At 38.5% G+C, this 14,501-nt stretch overlaps 1 protein-coding gene across 4 annotated transcripts in view; it reads left to right on the top strand.

The window, feature by feature from the left end:
* LOC108708599 (arf-GAP with GTPase, ANK repeat and PH domain-containing protein 2) overlaps nucleotides 1-14,501 on the top strand; it is a 169,967-nt gene that overhangs the window by 118,548 nt on the left and 36,918 nt on the right. For all 4 annotated transcript variants that reach the window (XM_041582549.1, XM_018247481.2, XM_018247480.2 and 1 more), the window contains exons 2-3: nucleotides 6,864-6,922; nucleotides 7,339-7,426. In XM_041582549.1, coding sequence (XP_041438483.1) covers nucleotides 6,864-6,922; nucleotides 7,339-7,426 — 147 coding nt within the window. The remainder of the gene's footprint in view (nucleotides 1-6,863; nucleotides 6,923-7,338; nucleotides 7,427-14,501) is intronic.

Below are 14,501 nucleotides of genomic sequence, written 5' to 3'. Positions count from 1 at the left end.
TTTTGGGAGTTCAGGGTCATTGGCTTTTTAAAACTGGGCAATTTGCTAGGGCCACAGGATTGCATAGCAGCACGGCCCCTAGCACGGCCTCTGCGTGGCGGCCTGCCTTTGCCTGGCATTATTTTTAAAAAAACAACAACAACAACAAAAACTCAGTTGGTTTTTCTGGAAACGATAATACACACAGCTAGATGGCGGGTTGAAGAAAACACTGTGCAAATAATGCCTACAAAGTCAACGTATACACTACTACAGCGGTGGATACGGATTACGTAAAATATATGAATGCTGCTTGAAAAAAAGTAACTCAAGTGGTTTTTCTAGAGACGATAATATTATCAATATTTAGACAAAATGTGAACAAGGTCACACAGCTCGATGGCGGGTTGAAGAAAACAGTGTGCAAATAATGCCTACAAGGTCAACGTATACACTACTACAGCGGTGGATACGGATTACGTAAAATATATGAATGCTGCTTGAAAAAAAGTAACTCAAGTGGTTTTTCTAGAGACGATAATATTATCAATATTTAGACAAAATGTGAACAAGGTCACACAGCTCGATGGCGGGTTGAAGAAAACAGTGTGCAAATAATGCCTACAAGGTCAACGTATACACTACTACAGCGGTGGATACGGATTACGTAAAATATATGAATGCTGCTTGAAAAAAAGTAACTCAAGTGGTTTTTCTAGAGACGATAATATTATCAATATTTAGACAAAATGTGAACAAGGTCACACAGCTCGATGGCGGGTTGAAGAAAACAGTGTGCAAATAATGCCTACACGGTCAACGTATACACTACTACAGCGGTGGATACGGATTACGTAAAATATATGAATGCTGCTTGAAAAAAAGTAACTCAAGTGGTTTTTCTAGAGACGATAATATTATCAATATTTAGACAAAATGTGAACAAGCTCACACAGCTCGATGGCGGGTTGAAGAAAACACTGTGCAAATAATGCCTACAAGGCCAACGTATACACTACTACAGCGGTGGATACGGATTACGTAAAATATATGAATGCTGCTTGAAAAAAGTGACTCCGGTGTTTTTTCTGGAGACGGTAATATTATGGATATTTAGACAGAATGGGAACAAGGTCACACAGCTCGATGGCGGGTTGAAGAAAACAGTGTGCAAATAATGCCTACAAGGCCAACGTATACACTACTACAGCGGTGGATACGGATTACGTAAAATATATGAATGCTGCTTGAAAAAAGTGACTCCGGTGTTTTTCTGGAGACGGTAATATTATGGATATTTAGACAGAATGGGAACAAGGTCACACAGCTCGATGGCGGGTTGAAGAAAACAGTGTGCAAATAATGCCTACAAGGTCAACGTATACACTACTACAGCGGTGGATACGGATTACGTAAAATATATGAATGCTGCTTGAAAAAAAGTAACTCAAGTGGTTTTTCTAGAGACGATAATATTATCAATATTTAGACAAAATGTGAACAAGGTCACACAGCTCGATGGCGGGTTGAAGAAAACAGTGTGCAAATAATGCCTACAAGGTCAACGTATACACTACTACAGCGGTGGATACGGATTACGTAAAATATATGAATGCTGCTTGAAAAAAAGTAACTCAAGTGGTTTTTCTAGAGACGATAATATTATCAATATTTAGACAAAATGTGAACAAGCTCACACAGCTCGATGGCGGGTTGAAGAAAACACTGTGCAAATAATGCCTACAAGGCCAACGTATACACTACTACAGCGGTGGATACGGATTACGTAAAATATATGAATGCTGCTTGAAAAAAGTGACTCCGGTGTTTTTTCTGGAGACGGTAATATTATGGATATTTAGAAAGAATGGGAACAAGGTCACACAGCTCGATGGCGGGTTGAAGAAAACAGTGTGCAAATAATGCCTACAAGGCCAACGTATACACTACTACAGCGGTGGATACGGATTACGTAAAATATATGAATGCTGCTTGAAAAAAGTGACTCCGGTGTTTTTTCTGGAGACGGTAATATTATGGATATTTAGACAGAATGGGAACAAGGTCACACAGCTCGATGGCGGGTTGAAGAAAACAGTGTGCAAATAATGCCTACAAGGCCAACGTATACACTACTACAGCGGTGGATACGGATTACGTAAAATATATGAATGCTGCTTGAAAAAAGTGACTCCGGTGTTTTTTCTGGAGACGGTAATATTATGGATATTTAGACAGAATGGGAACAAGGTCACACAGCTCGATGGCGGGTTGAAGAAAACAGTGTGCAAATAATGCCTACAAGGCCAACGTATACACTACTACAGCGGTGGATACGGATTACGTAAAATATATTATGGCTGCTTGAAAAAAGTGACTCCGGTGTTTTTTCTGGAGACGGTAATATTATGGATATTTAGACAGAATGTGAACAAGGTCACACAGCTCGATGGCGGGTTGAAGAAAACAGTGTGCAAATAATGCCTACAGGGCAAATAATGCCTAAAAGGTCAACTTATACACTACTACAGCGGTAGTAAAATAAAAAAAGTAAAATAAAAAAAAAATGAATATTAAAAAAAAAAAATTAAAGTTGGTGCTGCTGAACTACTAGGAGCAGCAGATTAGCACACCAGTCCCACTCCCCAACACTGCTAGACTAATAGCACTGGGCTCTTATAGTAGTAGTAGTAGTAGTAGTAGTAAAACAACAAAAAAATAAATAAAAGCAGTCCTTACAAGGACTACTGTTATTGCAGCAGTCAGCAGATGAGATCAGAAGCAGGACAGCTGCCCACTGCAGCTACATACAGAGCACTGCAGTAGAAGGTAGATTACTAGCCAGCAAAGCTACCTAAGCTTAAATGTCCCTCAAACCCCTGCAGACTTCTGTCCCTCCAATAACAGAGCAGTATCAAAACGATTACTAGCCAGCAAACTTTCAACTGTCCCTGAAATCACTAACAGGCAGCAGCTCTCTCCCTACACTATCTCTTCAGCACACACAGGCAGAGTGAAAAAACGCTGCAGGGCTTCGGTTTTTATAGGGAAGGGGAGTGGTCCAGGGGAGAGCTTCCTGATTGGCTGCCATGTACCTGCTGGTCTGGGGTGAGAGGGCAAAAAAAAGCGCCAACAATGGCGAACCCAAAATGGCGAACGTCGCGCGACGTTCGCGAACTTCCGGCGAGCGCGAACACCCGATGTTCGCGCGAACAAGTTCGCCGGCGAACAGTTCGCGACATCTCTATACCTTGGTTTAGATTGCCTTCACAATTGTTACAATCACAATCTGACCTAAAGAAGTGTAACAGAGGTGGGCACGGATAAGTGAGAATTGGCTCTTGTGTTTAAAGGCAACTTCTTCCCCATTCAAGGAGGAGAAATACAACTTCTTACATAGTTACATAGTTAAAGGGGTGGTTCACCTTTAAGATAACTTTTAGGATGTTATAGAATGGCAAATTCTAAGCAAAATTTCAATTGGTCTTCATTTTTCTTATAGTTTTTGAATGATTAGCCTTCTGACTCTTTCTAGCTTTCAACTGGGGGGTCACTGACCCCATCTAAAAACAAATGCTCTGTAGGGCTTCAAATGTACTGTTATTGCTACTTTTTATTACTCATCTTTCTATTCCGTCTCCTATTCATATTCCAGCCTTTTATTCAAATCAGTGGATGGTTGCAAGGATAATTTGGACCCTAGCATCCAGATTGCTTAATTGCAAACTGAAGAGCTGCTGAATAAAAGATAAATAACTCAAAACCCCCAAAAAATAAAAAATGAAAACTCAGATTATTACTCTCTACATCATTCTAAAACTTAATTTGAAGGTGAGCAACCCATTTAAGTTGCGTTGATTAAAAAAAAACATAGTCCATCAAGTTCGACCCCCTTCAAATGAACCCCAGTGCATAAATACTGCATATACACGCACTCATAGCGACCTATCTATAAACGCACACACAGCATAACTAGATATTACGGGGCCCTACAGCAATTTATTTTTCAGGCCCCTAAAATGTCAAGAGGTTGACCTGTATTACCAATATTTATTAAAATTGTATGTGAATTAGGTCCCAATGGGGCCCCTATACCCCATGGGCACCCCGGAAAGCCGTAGGGTCTGCTCCTCTGTAGTTACGCCCCTGCGCACATATATAAACAGTATATATACCAATATGAGGTCATGAGAGTTTTTATTATATCACAATACACACATTAGACCAGCATCCTATCAGAATTAATATTTTACTGGTTTAGTGCAATTAAAACATTAATATACCCCTGACTGGCTGCTGTGAGTTGCCAGACAAACCTAGCCCCTGTTATTGTACAACTGCAATGGTCGGTTTTGACTGTCAGCCTGTCAGTCACATGGAGGGAGGCAGTATCCAGGCAGGTTTTCCTGGCAACCTTTCTACAGAGGTTTGAAAGCAAAAACTGGTGCTGAACAAATGCAGTGACAATACGACAGCAGACGACTTGCACAGTGAAGCATTTCAGTCCTTTATCCGTGACCACTGATGCTAATAACTTTACGCCAAAACAGTTAAGCTAATTGCTTCTCTTCTTAGTACTGGGATGTTGTATTCTATGGGCTATTAAAAGGAAGTGAATTTAATCTTCCATCATCACATAATGTGTTCGGCTTCCAGATTGTAATGCTATTCTTGGCTTTGATCACAAAGCTGCCCACACAGCAAAGCATGCACGTGTTACACAAACCCATGTTTGCCTGGGGTGGGGGGATAAAAGGACTTTTTTTTTTAAAACATTCTAAGGATACAGATAGAGGCACAGAAGTCGTAACAGACATACTGTGGGGTGTCAATGCTCTTATGAAACCCATCTGTGTGTGCAGGACAGTTTGGAGGAAACCAATTAAAGTTGTTCACATATCCATTTTAGCCATTAACTAAATTCATCATAGAGCCCTGCCACATATAGCTCTTTCCGGCACTTTTTTTTTTTAGAAAACAATTATGATTCTATAATGGAAATGGCATAGAGCTGTGCATAGACAACCTTGGAAAGGCAAACAAACATTCGTGCCTGTAGACCGCTGGTGTCATACCTGCTGTTTAATGCACGTATTGGACCTGTTATCCAGAATGCTCGGGACCTGCTGTTTTTTCAGCCCGATATTGCCCACCTCAAGGTGGGCATATCGGGGAGAGATCCGCTCGTTTGGCGACATCGCTAAACGAGCGGATCTCTCCGTGTATGGCCACCTTTACTCGAGTTCCAAAGCTAGCAAATCTGTCTATGAAACGCAGTGAAGTCAATGGGGGGTTTTCACAGCACAAAAAACACAAAATACATTGGAGTCAATGGGTGTTTTTTTGCTGCAGTTTTATTTGTGCAAAATACAGTACATTGAATGGGCATTTTTCCTGGTGAAGTCTCCCTTGCAATCTGCATGGGTGTTTTTTTTTTGTTGTGGCAAAATCTTGCTGCGGTTTTGCAAAAATATTTGCCATTGGCGAAATAAGAATCTGATTTTGCTGATACAGGCATAAGAACTATTATCTGGAATGCTTGGGGACTGATGCTTTCCAGTCGTTTTCTGTAATTTGGATCTCCATACTAGCTGCTAAAACCATTTAGTCTGCTAAAACCATTTAAATTATAAATACACCCAGTAGGATGGCTTTTCCACCAATATGGATTCATACAGCTTAGTTACCATCAAGTACACGCTACTATTTTATTATTACAGAGAAAAAGGAAATAACCTTAAAAATGTTGGCAGATGGCCTTCCCTTAATTGGAGCTTTCTGGATATTGGGTTTCTGTATCCAAAATGATACCTGTATATATAATTGTATATTAGAAATACATTTGTTAGCAAATCCTTTATGTGTTAACCCTGCTGGTTGTAATCACTTGTAAGCCAGTACTGTATGGGAGTTCCCTGCATGTCTCTCCATACTGTATGTACATAATACACAATAAATACTGTCACTAGAGTTTGTGTGACTAAGGACCTGCATTGTTCTTACCTGTCAGCGGAATAACTTGTGAAGATTTCTTATTTTAAGGGCAGATTCTGTGTATATAAAATACAGCTTTTGCAGATAATTGCATAATTGGCTTAAAGTATTTACAAATGCAACAGTATGCCGTTCAATGAGCATGGCATAGAGGAGAAAAGAAAGAAAAACATCTAGATGAATACTTATATAGGTTAAGGGAGAATTGATGCCAATTAATTAATTGATATTCAGCTCAGAATTATCTTCTTGTCCAGTTGTGCTGCTTGTTCGTTATTTTAACATGGCTTTACCCTAAAATCACCAGCCACTATCCCTGATGTTGTCCTCTGTAAAGAATAGAGTGTGTTTTGGAATTTGATGTAGGACTTCATTCACTGTAGTTTAATGTTATCCGGAATCTTTCCATAATTTGGATCTTCATACCTAAAGTCTACTAGAAAATCATGTAAACATTAAATAAACCCAATAGGTTGGTTTTGCTTCCAATAAGGATTAATTATATCTAAGTTTGGATCAAGTACAAGGTACTGCTTTATTATTACAAAGGAAAAGTAAATAATTTTTAACAATTTGGATAAAAATGGAGTCTATGGGAGATAGCCTTTCTGTAATTTGGAGCTTTCTGGATAACGGGTTTTTGGATAAAATATCCCATACCTGTAATAGTGCAGAGGGTTTAATGGGCTTGTTTTACAGTTAGTAAGCTTGTGTTAGAATGGCTTCGTCTATCCGAAATATCTTCTTTCAACACATCACCATTCATTAGAATTAGGTGTAAAGATTTATCAAAATATTGAAGCGATCACTGAAATGTATTCTATTCTGATATTTTTATCTGCAGTTCAATTCATTTTTCTTCTGACCTCTTAATTGTTAATTATTTACAGAATGTGTGATGAACAGCCAGGAATGGACATTAAGTCGAACCGTACCTGAAATCAGAGTGGTAAGTCCAATGACAAAATAATTATCTCTGCAGCATAATCGATTACTTTGTAAAAATGGTTTATTTGTTCCACCTCTGGATGAATTTTTTTAATGGGCAGTGATACTGTCAATGGTGGTGGATTCGATATTGGGACAACAATAAATTATGGATTTGTATTAGCCAGCTGCTACATTAAAGTATTTATTAAATACAAAGATCTGTTATATCCTAAGGAGGAACACAATTTTATTACAAAGACAAGTTTTCTAGCTTACAAATCGCTTGGAGTTTTTGTGGAAGAAAAGATAAATAACTAGGACAAGGACCTTAGGATTTCATGAGATAAGATGTTATCTATGGTTTGGCATGACTAGAGCTGAACATAAAGCTAGAAACGATGAAATCTAACACATATTTTATATTCTGATATGTAGGGGGTTTTGGGCAGTACGAAAAGTGCCAAGTCTGCCCTTGTGCATCGCTTCGTGACTGGCTCCTATCAACCCCTTGAAACACCTGAAAGTAAGTTTACAATTTCATTTGTGGAGGCATTTTGTTATGGTTTATTAAAAGTTTTATAAAGCATCCTTTAAATATTTTCCACTTCAAGGCCTAGGCCATGTCTGCTACATAGAACTCTATAAGATTGTAAGAAGCTTTCTAGAACAACTAATACTATCCCCATATGGCTATACTATGTATCTTTTTTTTCCCCTATATAACCATAAAAAAACAATGCAACCCTTCCCAGTATGACTTTGTGCTTGGACCTTTCAGCTACAGTATCTGTCCTGCAGCGATATGCTCCAGATTTCCAGCACAGAAAGTGGTTGCCATTAAGGACTGTGCAGTATAGAGACTCCCTGTACAGAGCTGTGCAAATTTGCATACAGATTTCCAGCTGAGTCAGCCTCTGCCTTTAGAGCAATGCATCACTTTTGTTTGTGGATATTTCAGGCATATAGAGTCCTTGCGTTGGTGCTGTAGAGATATGCAGCACTTTATGGTTTTTTGCTGTGCAGAAATATACCTCTTTGTTCTAGAGCTTACAAATTTGGACAATTTAATATGTTATACTAGTAACATATATAATTCTGGGGGTGATTTAACGCCAGCAAAGCAGAACGGCATGTCAGTTATGTGTTCTGCTATCATAAAATGTAAAGGAAAATTCATACAGTAATATACAGTATATATACAGTATATACAGTGGGTTATTTACTAAAATCTGAATTTATCTCATAATTTAAATAAAAAAGCTTGGCCAAACTCCCATACCCAATTTTGTCTTATTTATGAATAATATAAATCTAGTAAATCGAATTGGTAAAAACCCCAATAAAAGCAAGTAAAAACCCAAACCGAACGATTTTTTCCTGACTTTTTTCCTGAAAATCCCGAATTTATTGGGCTAAACCCAGTGCAGACCACGCAATCTTTCATTTGAGATAGGGACATCTCCCATGGGAAACCATGTTTTTTCAAAATGCATCAGTTAATAGTGCTTCTCCAGCAGAATTCTGCACGGAAATCCATTTTTCAAAATAGCAAACAGATTTTGTTATATTCAATTTTGAAATCTGACATGGGGCTACACATATTGTCAATTTCCCAGCTGCCTCCAGTCATGTAACTGATAAACTTCAATCACTATTTACTGCTGTACTGAAAGTTGGAGTGATATCACCCCTCCCCCCCAGCAGCCTAACAAAAGAACAATGGGAAGGTAACCAGATAGCAGCTCCCTAAACCAAGATAACAGCTCCCTGGAAGATCTAAGAACAGCACTAAATAGTAAAAGCCAAGTCCCACTGAGACTGATTCAGTTACATTAAGTAGGAGAAATAACAGCCTGTCAGAAAGTAATTCCATCCTAAAGGGCAGGCACAAGTCACATGACTTTACATTAGACCCAAGCAACAGAAAACAAACAAACACTGCTTTCAATAGCAATTAATTGAACCTGCATTCTGGTTGGTGGAAACAATAGCATTTTGTGACAACCCTTCCCTTGCACCTGCATTTGGTTGGAGCTTCCGGTACTGCATGTCATGTATGGACACTACCTCATAATGCATGGTCGCAACATGGCTGTACATTCCGAAAGCTTCAGGTATGAGTGCTCATAAGGGGGGGGGGGGGTTCTTCATAAAACCATAAAAAATGTCAGCATGATAGGTGTCCTTTAAGTCTAAATAAACAGATCAATATGCCAAACCAGGACACTGTTTCTTTCCTTCTGTGGTAGAATATTCCATAAAAGCTTCCCTGTTTAGATATGCTAATAATTCACAGTAATTAAAATGTTATACTGCTTTAGCATCTTTTAAAATCAGTGGAAAAAAAACCTTTAATCCCTTTCCTACTTAATATGATACAAAAATTGTGTCTACATGATTTCATCCAGATGAGAATTTAGATGTCTAGGGTTAAACGGTTAAAAGTACAGTACAAAGAACCTGTTCCCAATGCTTTTAGCAGGCACACACATTTGTGGGACTTGCACAATAATTTTCTAGATCTTTTGAAAAAAAAAACCACCCACTCGCTGTCTCCGTTGGGTTCGTTTTGTGCTGTTGTTGAAATGGCAAACTCTATTGTATAATGTCAGCTGGAACTAAAATGTGCTTTTATAAAGCCAGAGAACAACATTCCCTCACTGAACATTAAAAATCAAGGCAATCAAAAAGTTAATTAATTAAAGCAGCACGGGCTCCTCCAAGTGAGCAGTGCAACGCTTCTGCTGACAATTTAACAAGGCTTCGGTTATTTAGAACACTGGTTTTGTCATGCATTTATCTTCCGTTATCCAATCTAAGTGGTGGAAGTGGCCACAATGTAGCTAATGCATGCTTTCCCCTCCAATTGTGATCTTCCCATGGGCCAGAGCAGTCTAGATTAGATATTGACTGACTGTAGCTGTGTGTATAATAACTGGCACTTTGTCAAATTGAATTGGGATTGGAGGTCATCACAGGGAAGTACACAGGGTAGAGTTTCCCTGCTGTGCTATGGCCAGCTCATCTGATCATGCTCACTGCCCGCTGTTGAGGCTGAGAAGCAACAGATGATTCCTGTATTGTGTTTTTGTTTATTTATACTGTGCTTTAACCCATTCTCATTTGATTGTGGTTCCCCCTTGCCTGGCTGGTTAAAATTATGTTTGATGGCAATGTTATTGAAGGGGTTGTTCACCTTCCAACAATTTTTCCAGTTAATTTCAGATAGTTCACCAGAAATAAACACTTTTTCCAATTACTTTCTATTTTCTATGTGTGACCATTTTTTTTTAATATTGAAGTCTAATTTTTCACCTTTCTAAAGCTGCTGTGGAGGAGGGGGTCGCTGACTCTCTAAATTGTTTTAAATTGATACATTTAGTTGATACATCTCTTTCTTTGTCCCTGCTGAACAGAATCCCTGAGTTTTATTAAAGGCAGCTGTTAGAATTGATACAATAGTTGCTAATACTCCAGAGATGCTGCTGAGAAATGTATCAACTCAATGTTGCAGTTTAGAGTCTGCTCCTGAATTACTGAGCTGCCAGACTCAAACACCAGAGACACTAACATTCAACTTTAAACTTTGATTTTGGAAAAAGGGTAAAAAATAAAAAATGCGAAGTAATTAAAAAAGACTTTATTTCTGGGGAACAATCTGAAAACAACTGAACTTAAAAAGTGTTTGGAAGGTGAGCATCCCCTTTAAGAGGGAGGAAAGAGACAAATATTGGAAGGTCTGTATTTTTCTCCAGAAAAGGTGTCAATTTCCCTGGTTGAGTTTAAGTTGCACATGTGCAGTGAGCTTTTATTTATGTTAAAATAACATATACTGCATATGCAGTGACATAACCCCGAGGACTCCCAAAAGGCCAAGGCCACATTTTCGGCCGCAAACTTATGTTCGCTGCAGATCTTCCATGTGTTGATCTTTACTTTACTGTGCATTTGCACAGCCCAGGAACAACAAAAGGGATGCTTCGGAAAGATGATGGCACAATGCTCACTAGAAAAGTACTCCGGACACAAATGTTTTTTAGCTAAGGCTATGGCCACACAAATGTGGCTCTTGTCCTGCAAATTTCACAATAATCAATAAGTTTCTGCTTCCTGTGGTAGTTGCTGGGATTTTACATTCTGGAGTCCCAAGGTTTCTATGAAGCAAAAAAGTTTAACTGTGGTGTCATGCTCTAGAGCAGGGATCCCCAACTTTAGAACCCGTAAGCAACATTCAGAAGTAAAAGGAGTTGGGGAGCAACACTAACATGAAAAATGTTCTTGGGGTGCCAAATAAGGGCTGTGATTGGCCATTTGGTAGCCCCTATGTGGAATGTCAACCTACATTGAGGCTCTGTTTGGCAGTGCACCTGGTTTTTATGCAACCAAAACTTGCCTCCAAACCTGGAATCCAAAAATAAGCTCCTGCTTTGAGGCCACTGGGAGCAACATCCAAGGGGTTGAAGAGCAACATGTTGCTCACGAGCTACTGGTTGGGGAACACTGCTCTAGAGTCTAGGGAATCTTAAAAAATCTGAGAATCCATTGTGCCAAATTAAAACAGAAGAAATATAATTTTCCTACAAAACCATTTTCCTCCTCAATGACACCAAAAGAATGAGCCCCTGATAAGAAAAAGCTCTGTAACAAACAATCAATACAAATAGTCTTTTGTGTTTGACGTGCACAGCAGGATCTTTTACAGGAGTAATTTTGAGGGTCACACTGAGCCTAATTTAGGTTGAGGTTGGCATTTCCAGCCATTAAAATACTCCTTTGACAAAGAGCAAAAAGAATCTTCAATGACATTCACTCCTATCCAACTAACTACTATTGTGGTAATATGTCCCTAAGGCCCTCAATAATTGTTTTATTCAGATATACACAAAAAATGTCAATTAATCGTCATATTGACCTGAGCCTCCATCACTATTCAACTGAAAGTAAAGGTTGTTTTATTAAATGAGTCAAGAGGGACTGGGGGTGAAAATGACAGCAAAATTGGATTATTCTACTAGTTTATCTGATTTATTAAATTTGGAATTATGAATGACATCTTGAGATTAAGCATGTAAAAACTATTTAAATTTTTTTAAAAAAAAAAAAATATATATATATATATATATATATATATATATATATATATATATAATCCAAAAATTACAAGTAAGACAGATGGTGAAATAATGACAGTTTTATTTCTACTTTGGATACATCTCCTCAGCTTTGAAGGTTGTTTTGACATAGCTGTTTTTAATACCTTTTGCAGTAACAGAGTACTGTAATCTGACAAATGCTACCCAACTCTCTATGGTTACATGCTATTAAATCTTGTCAAGGCAAGCAGGGGACCTAATTAGCTAAAATTCTGTCATGGTAAATCTGCTCTGTATGGTGACCTAAGTTTACGCTGACATTTAAGCTGGACATGAAGAATACATTGTTTTTCCCAACAATAATGTCTGGCGGTTGAGTCTGTAGCAGTGACGGGCATGAGGGTAGGAAACCAGTACCTCTTGGGTCTTTGGCCCACTTCCAAGCTCTGTGTCGATGTGTAGCACACATAGCTGAAGTGGTGTCACTAGCTGATACAAAAGCTGTTGTTTTCAGATAGTTCACCAGAAATAATGACTTTTTCCAATTACTTTCTATTTTCTACGGGTCACCGTTTTTCTAATATTGAAGTGTAAAGTGTCATTTTTACCTTCTAAAGCAGCTCTGGGAGGGGGCTCTGGGCCGACCCTGTAAACTGTTCTAAATTGATTTAGTTGATACATTTCTTATCTTTGTCCCTGCTGAGCAGAATCTCTGGGTTTCATTACAGGCAGCTGTTAGAATTGATACAATAGTTGCTAATACTCTTTTTCTCCTGCACTGACGCCAGAAAAAGAAACAAAGTTTCTGATATGTAATTAAATAAGAGGCTTTTTGACAGAGCCCAGAATACTTCGCACCTATACTGATATACATTTGTAACTATTTAAGATAAGCAAATATACGATTGTAACTATGTAAAATAAGCAGAGAGGCTATTCACCTTCATTAGCAAAACTATGATAACACATAAAACCTGACACTAAAACCCCCAGAAATGTGTTCTAATTTGCCATAGCCTGACAAATTTTGTGGGGTGTGCTTATAAAAAGGCGGTCATTTATTTTGCATGTAGGTATTTTTGTTCCTCTTTCTATTTCAAATGTTGGGACTGGAGGTATGAAATTTCACTTAAAGTTTAAGGCATAGCTCTTAAAACTGCTTCTTGCAATTGAACAGTTTTGGTGAATTGCGTGTTGTATACCCATTGACACAAGGAGAACCAAGTAGCTACAGCTTGAAGGCAGTGGTAGCTCCAGGGTCCTTGCATCAATAGAAATTTTTTTTATTTAAAAGATCACTGTACATTAAATCATCAATTCATAAACAGTTCACAAATCATACAACAAAACAAAAATAACCAAAAATCCCATAAACCCACCCATACACCCTCCAGCCCGCAGAGTCCATCCCTCTGTCCATTGGCAGCTTTTTCATCAAACACACCAAATCAAAGGCCAGTTTGCAAAGTCCTTGATTGTCCATACGGCCTTCCTTCCCCCACCACCAACCCAAATGAGCATTCCAGAAATGTCTTTCCTGGACCAACCTCCTCCAGTTTCCATCACCCAACAAAAACATAATACTTTCATATTCATATTCTGAAACCAGGCTACAGAAAGCTGCACCTCCAGCCTATAGAAAAAGAGAGGATCAGTATCAGTGCCCAGGGAGCCATATACAAACAATAAGTATATACCTTGAGATGAGGGCATGTTCATGAAGATGAAAGAGTAAGGTTCACCCCTTTCCATAGGTTCTCATATGATGTTGACCTCTTTATCTCACTTCCCTTCAGGAAACTCAACTGAGCCAGAGCTGCCTTCTCCTTGCATTAATAGACACAGCATACTTGCACCTAAAGAATTGGAATAAAATTAGAGATATAAACAGCACCTAATTGCAGAAGAGTTAACATTAAATCTTGGCATGACAATCTGTCTTTAACATTCTGCTTTTTTTGCATCTTCAGTGTTAAACAGAGTGACACATTTTCCTCCAAACGGAGCTGTCCCTTTATGTTAGTGCTGAAGACTGTCAACAGTCACATAGATTCCTTGCTGTTCCACATTCATTTATTCCTACATTACGGTATTGTAGATTTTAATCCTAATTTGTAGCTAAGCATGTTAGTTTATTAACATAATCAATTCTTATTTTGCTCTCGATATAAACAATGAGATGTTTTACAGCAGAGTTAGACTAGACGGTTGCCCTTGCAGAAAGATATACTGCATGCTCTTTGATAAACTCATCTAACAAAACTATACTTAATCACACATTTCTGAATTATGTCACGGAGGAATGCTTTAATATGAATCTAGCAGAGGTAATTAGCTCCACTTGCTGAAGAATTTGGACACAATGCAGGGGGGGGGGGTTTCTGTGCTCCAGTAATGTACCTCCCAGGGATCCAACATTTAGGGGCAGATTTACTTAGCTCGAGTGAATAATTCGAATGAAAAAATATTCGAATTTCAAAGTAATTTTTTGGGTACTTCGACCAT

This window comes from Xenopus laevis, chromosome 2L, assembly GCF_017654675.1.
Source record: "Xenopus laevis strain J_2021 chromosome 2L, Xenopus_laevis_v10.1, whole genome shotgun sequence".
In the NCBI taxonomy this organism is placed as follows: domain Eukaryota; kingdom Metazoa; phylum Chordata; class Amphibia; order Anura; family Pipidae; genus Xenopus; species Xenopus laevis.
This window is presented reverse-complemented; position numbering and strand designations above follow the sequence as displayed.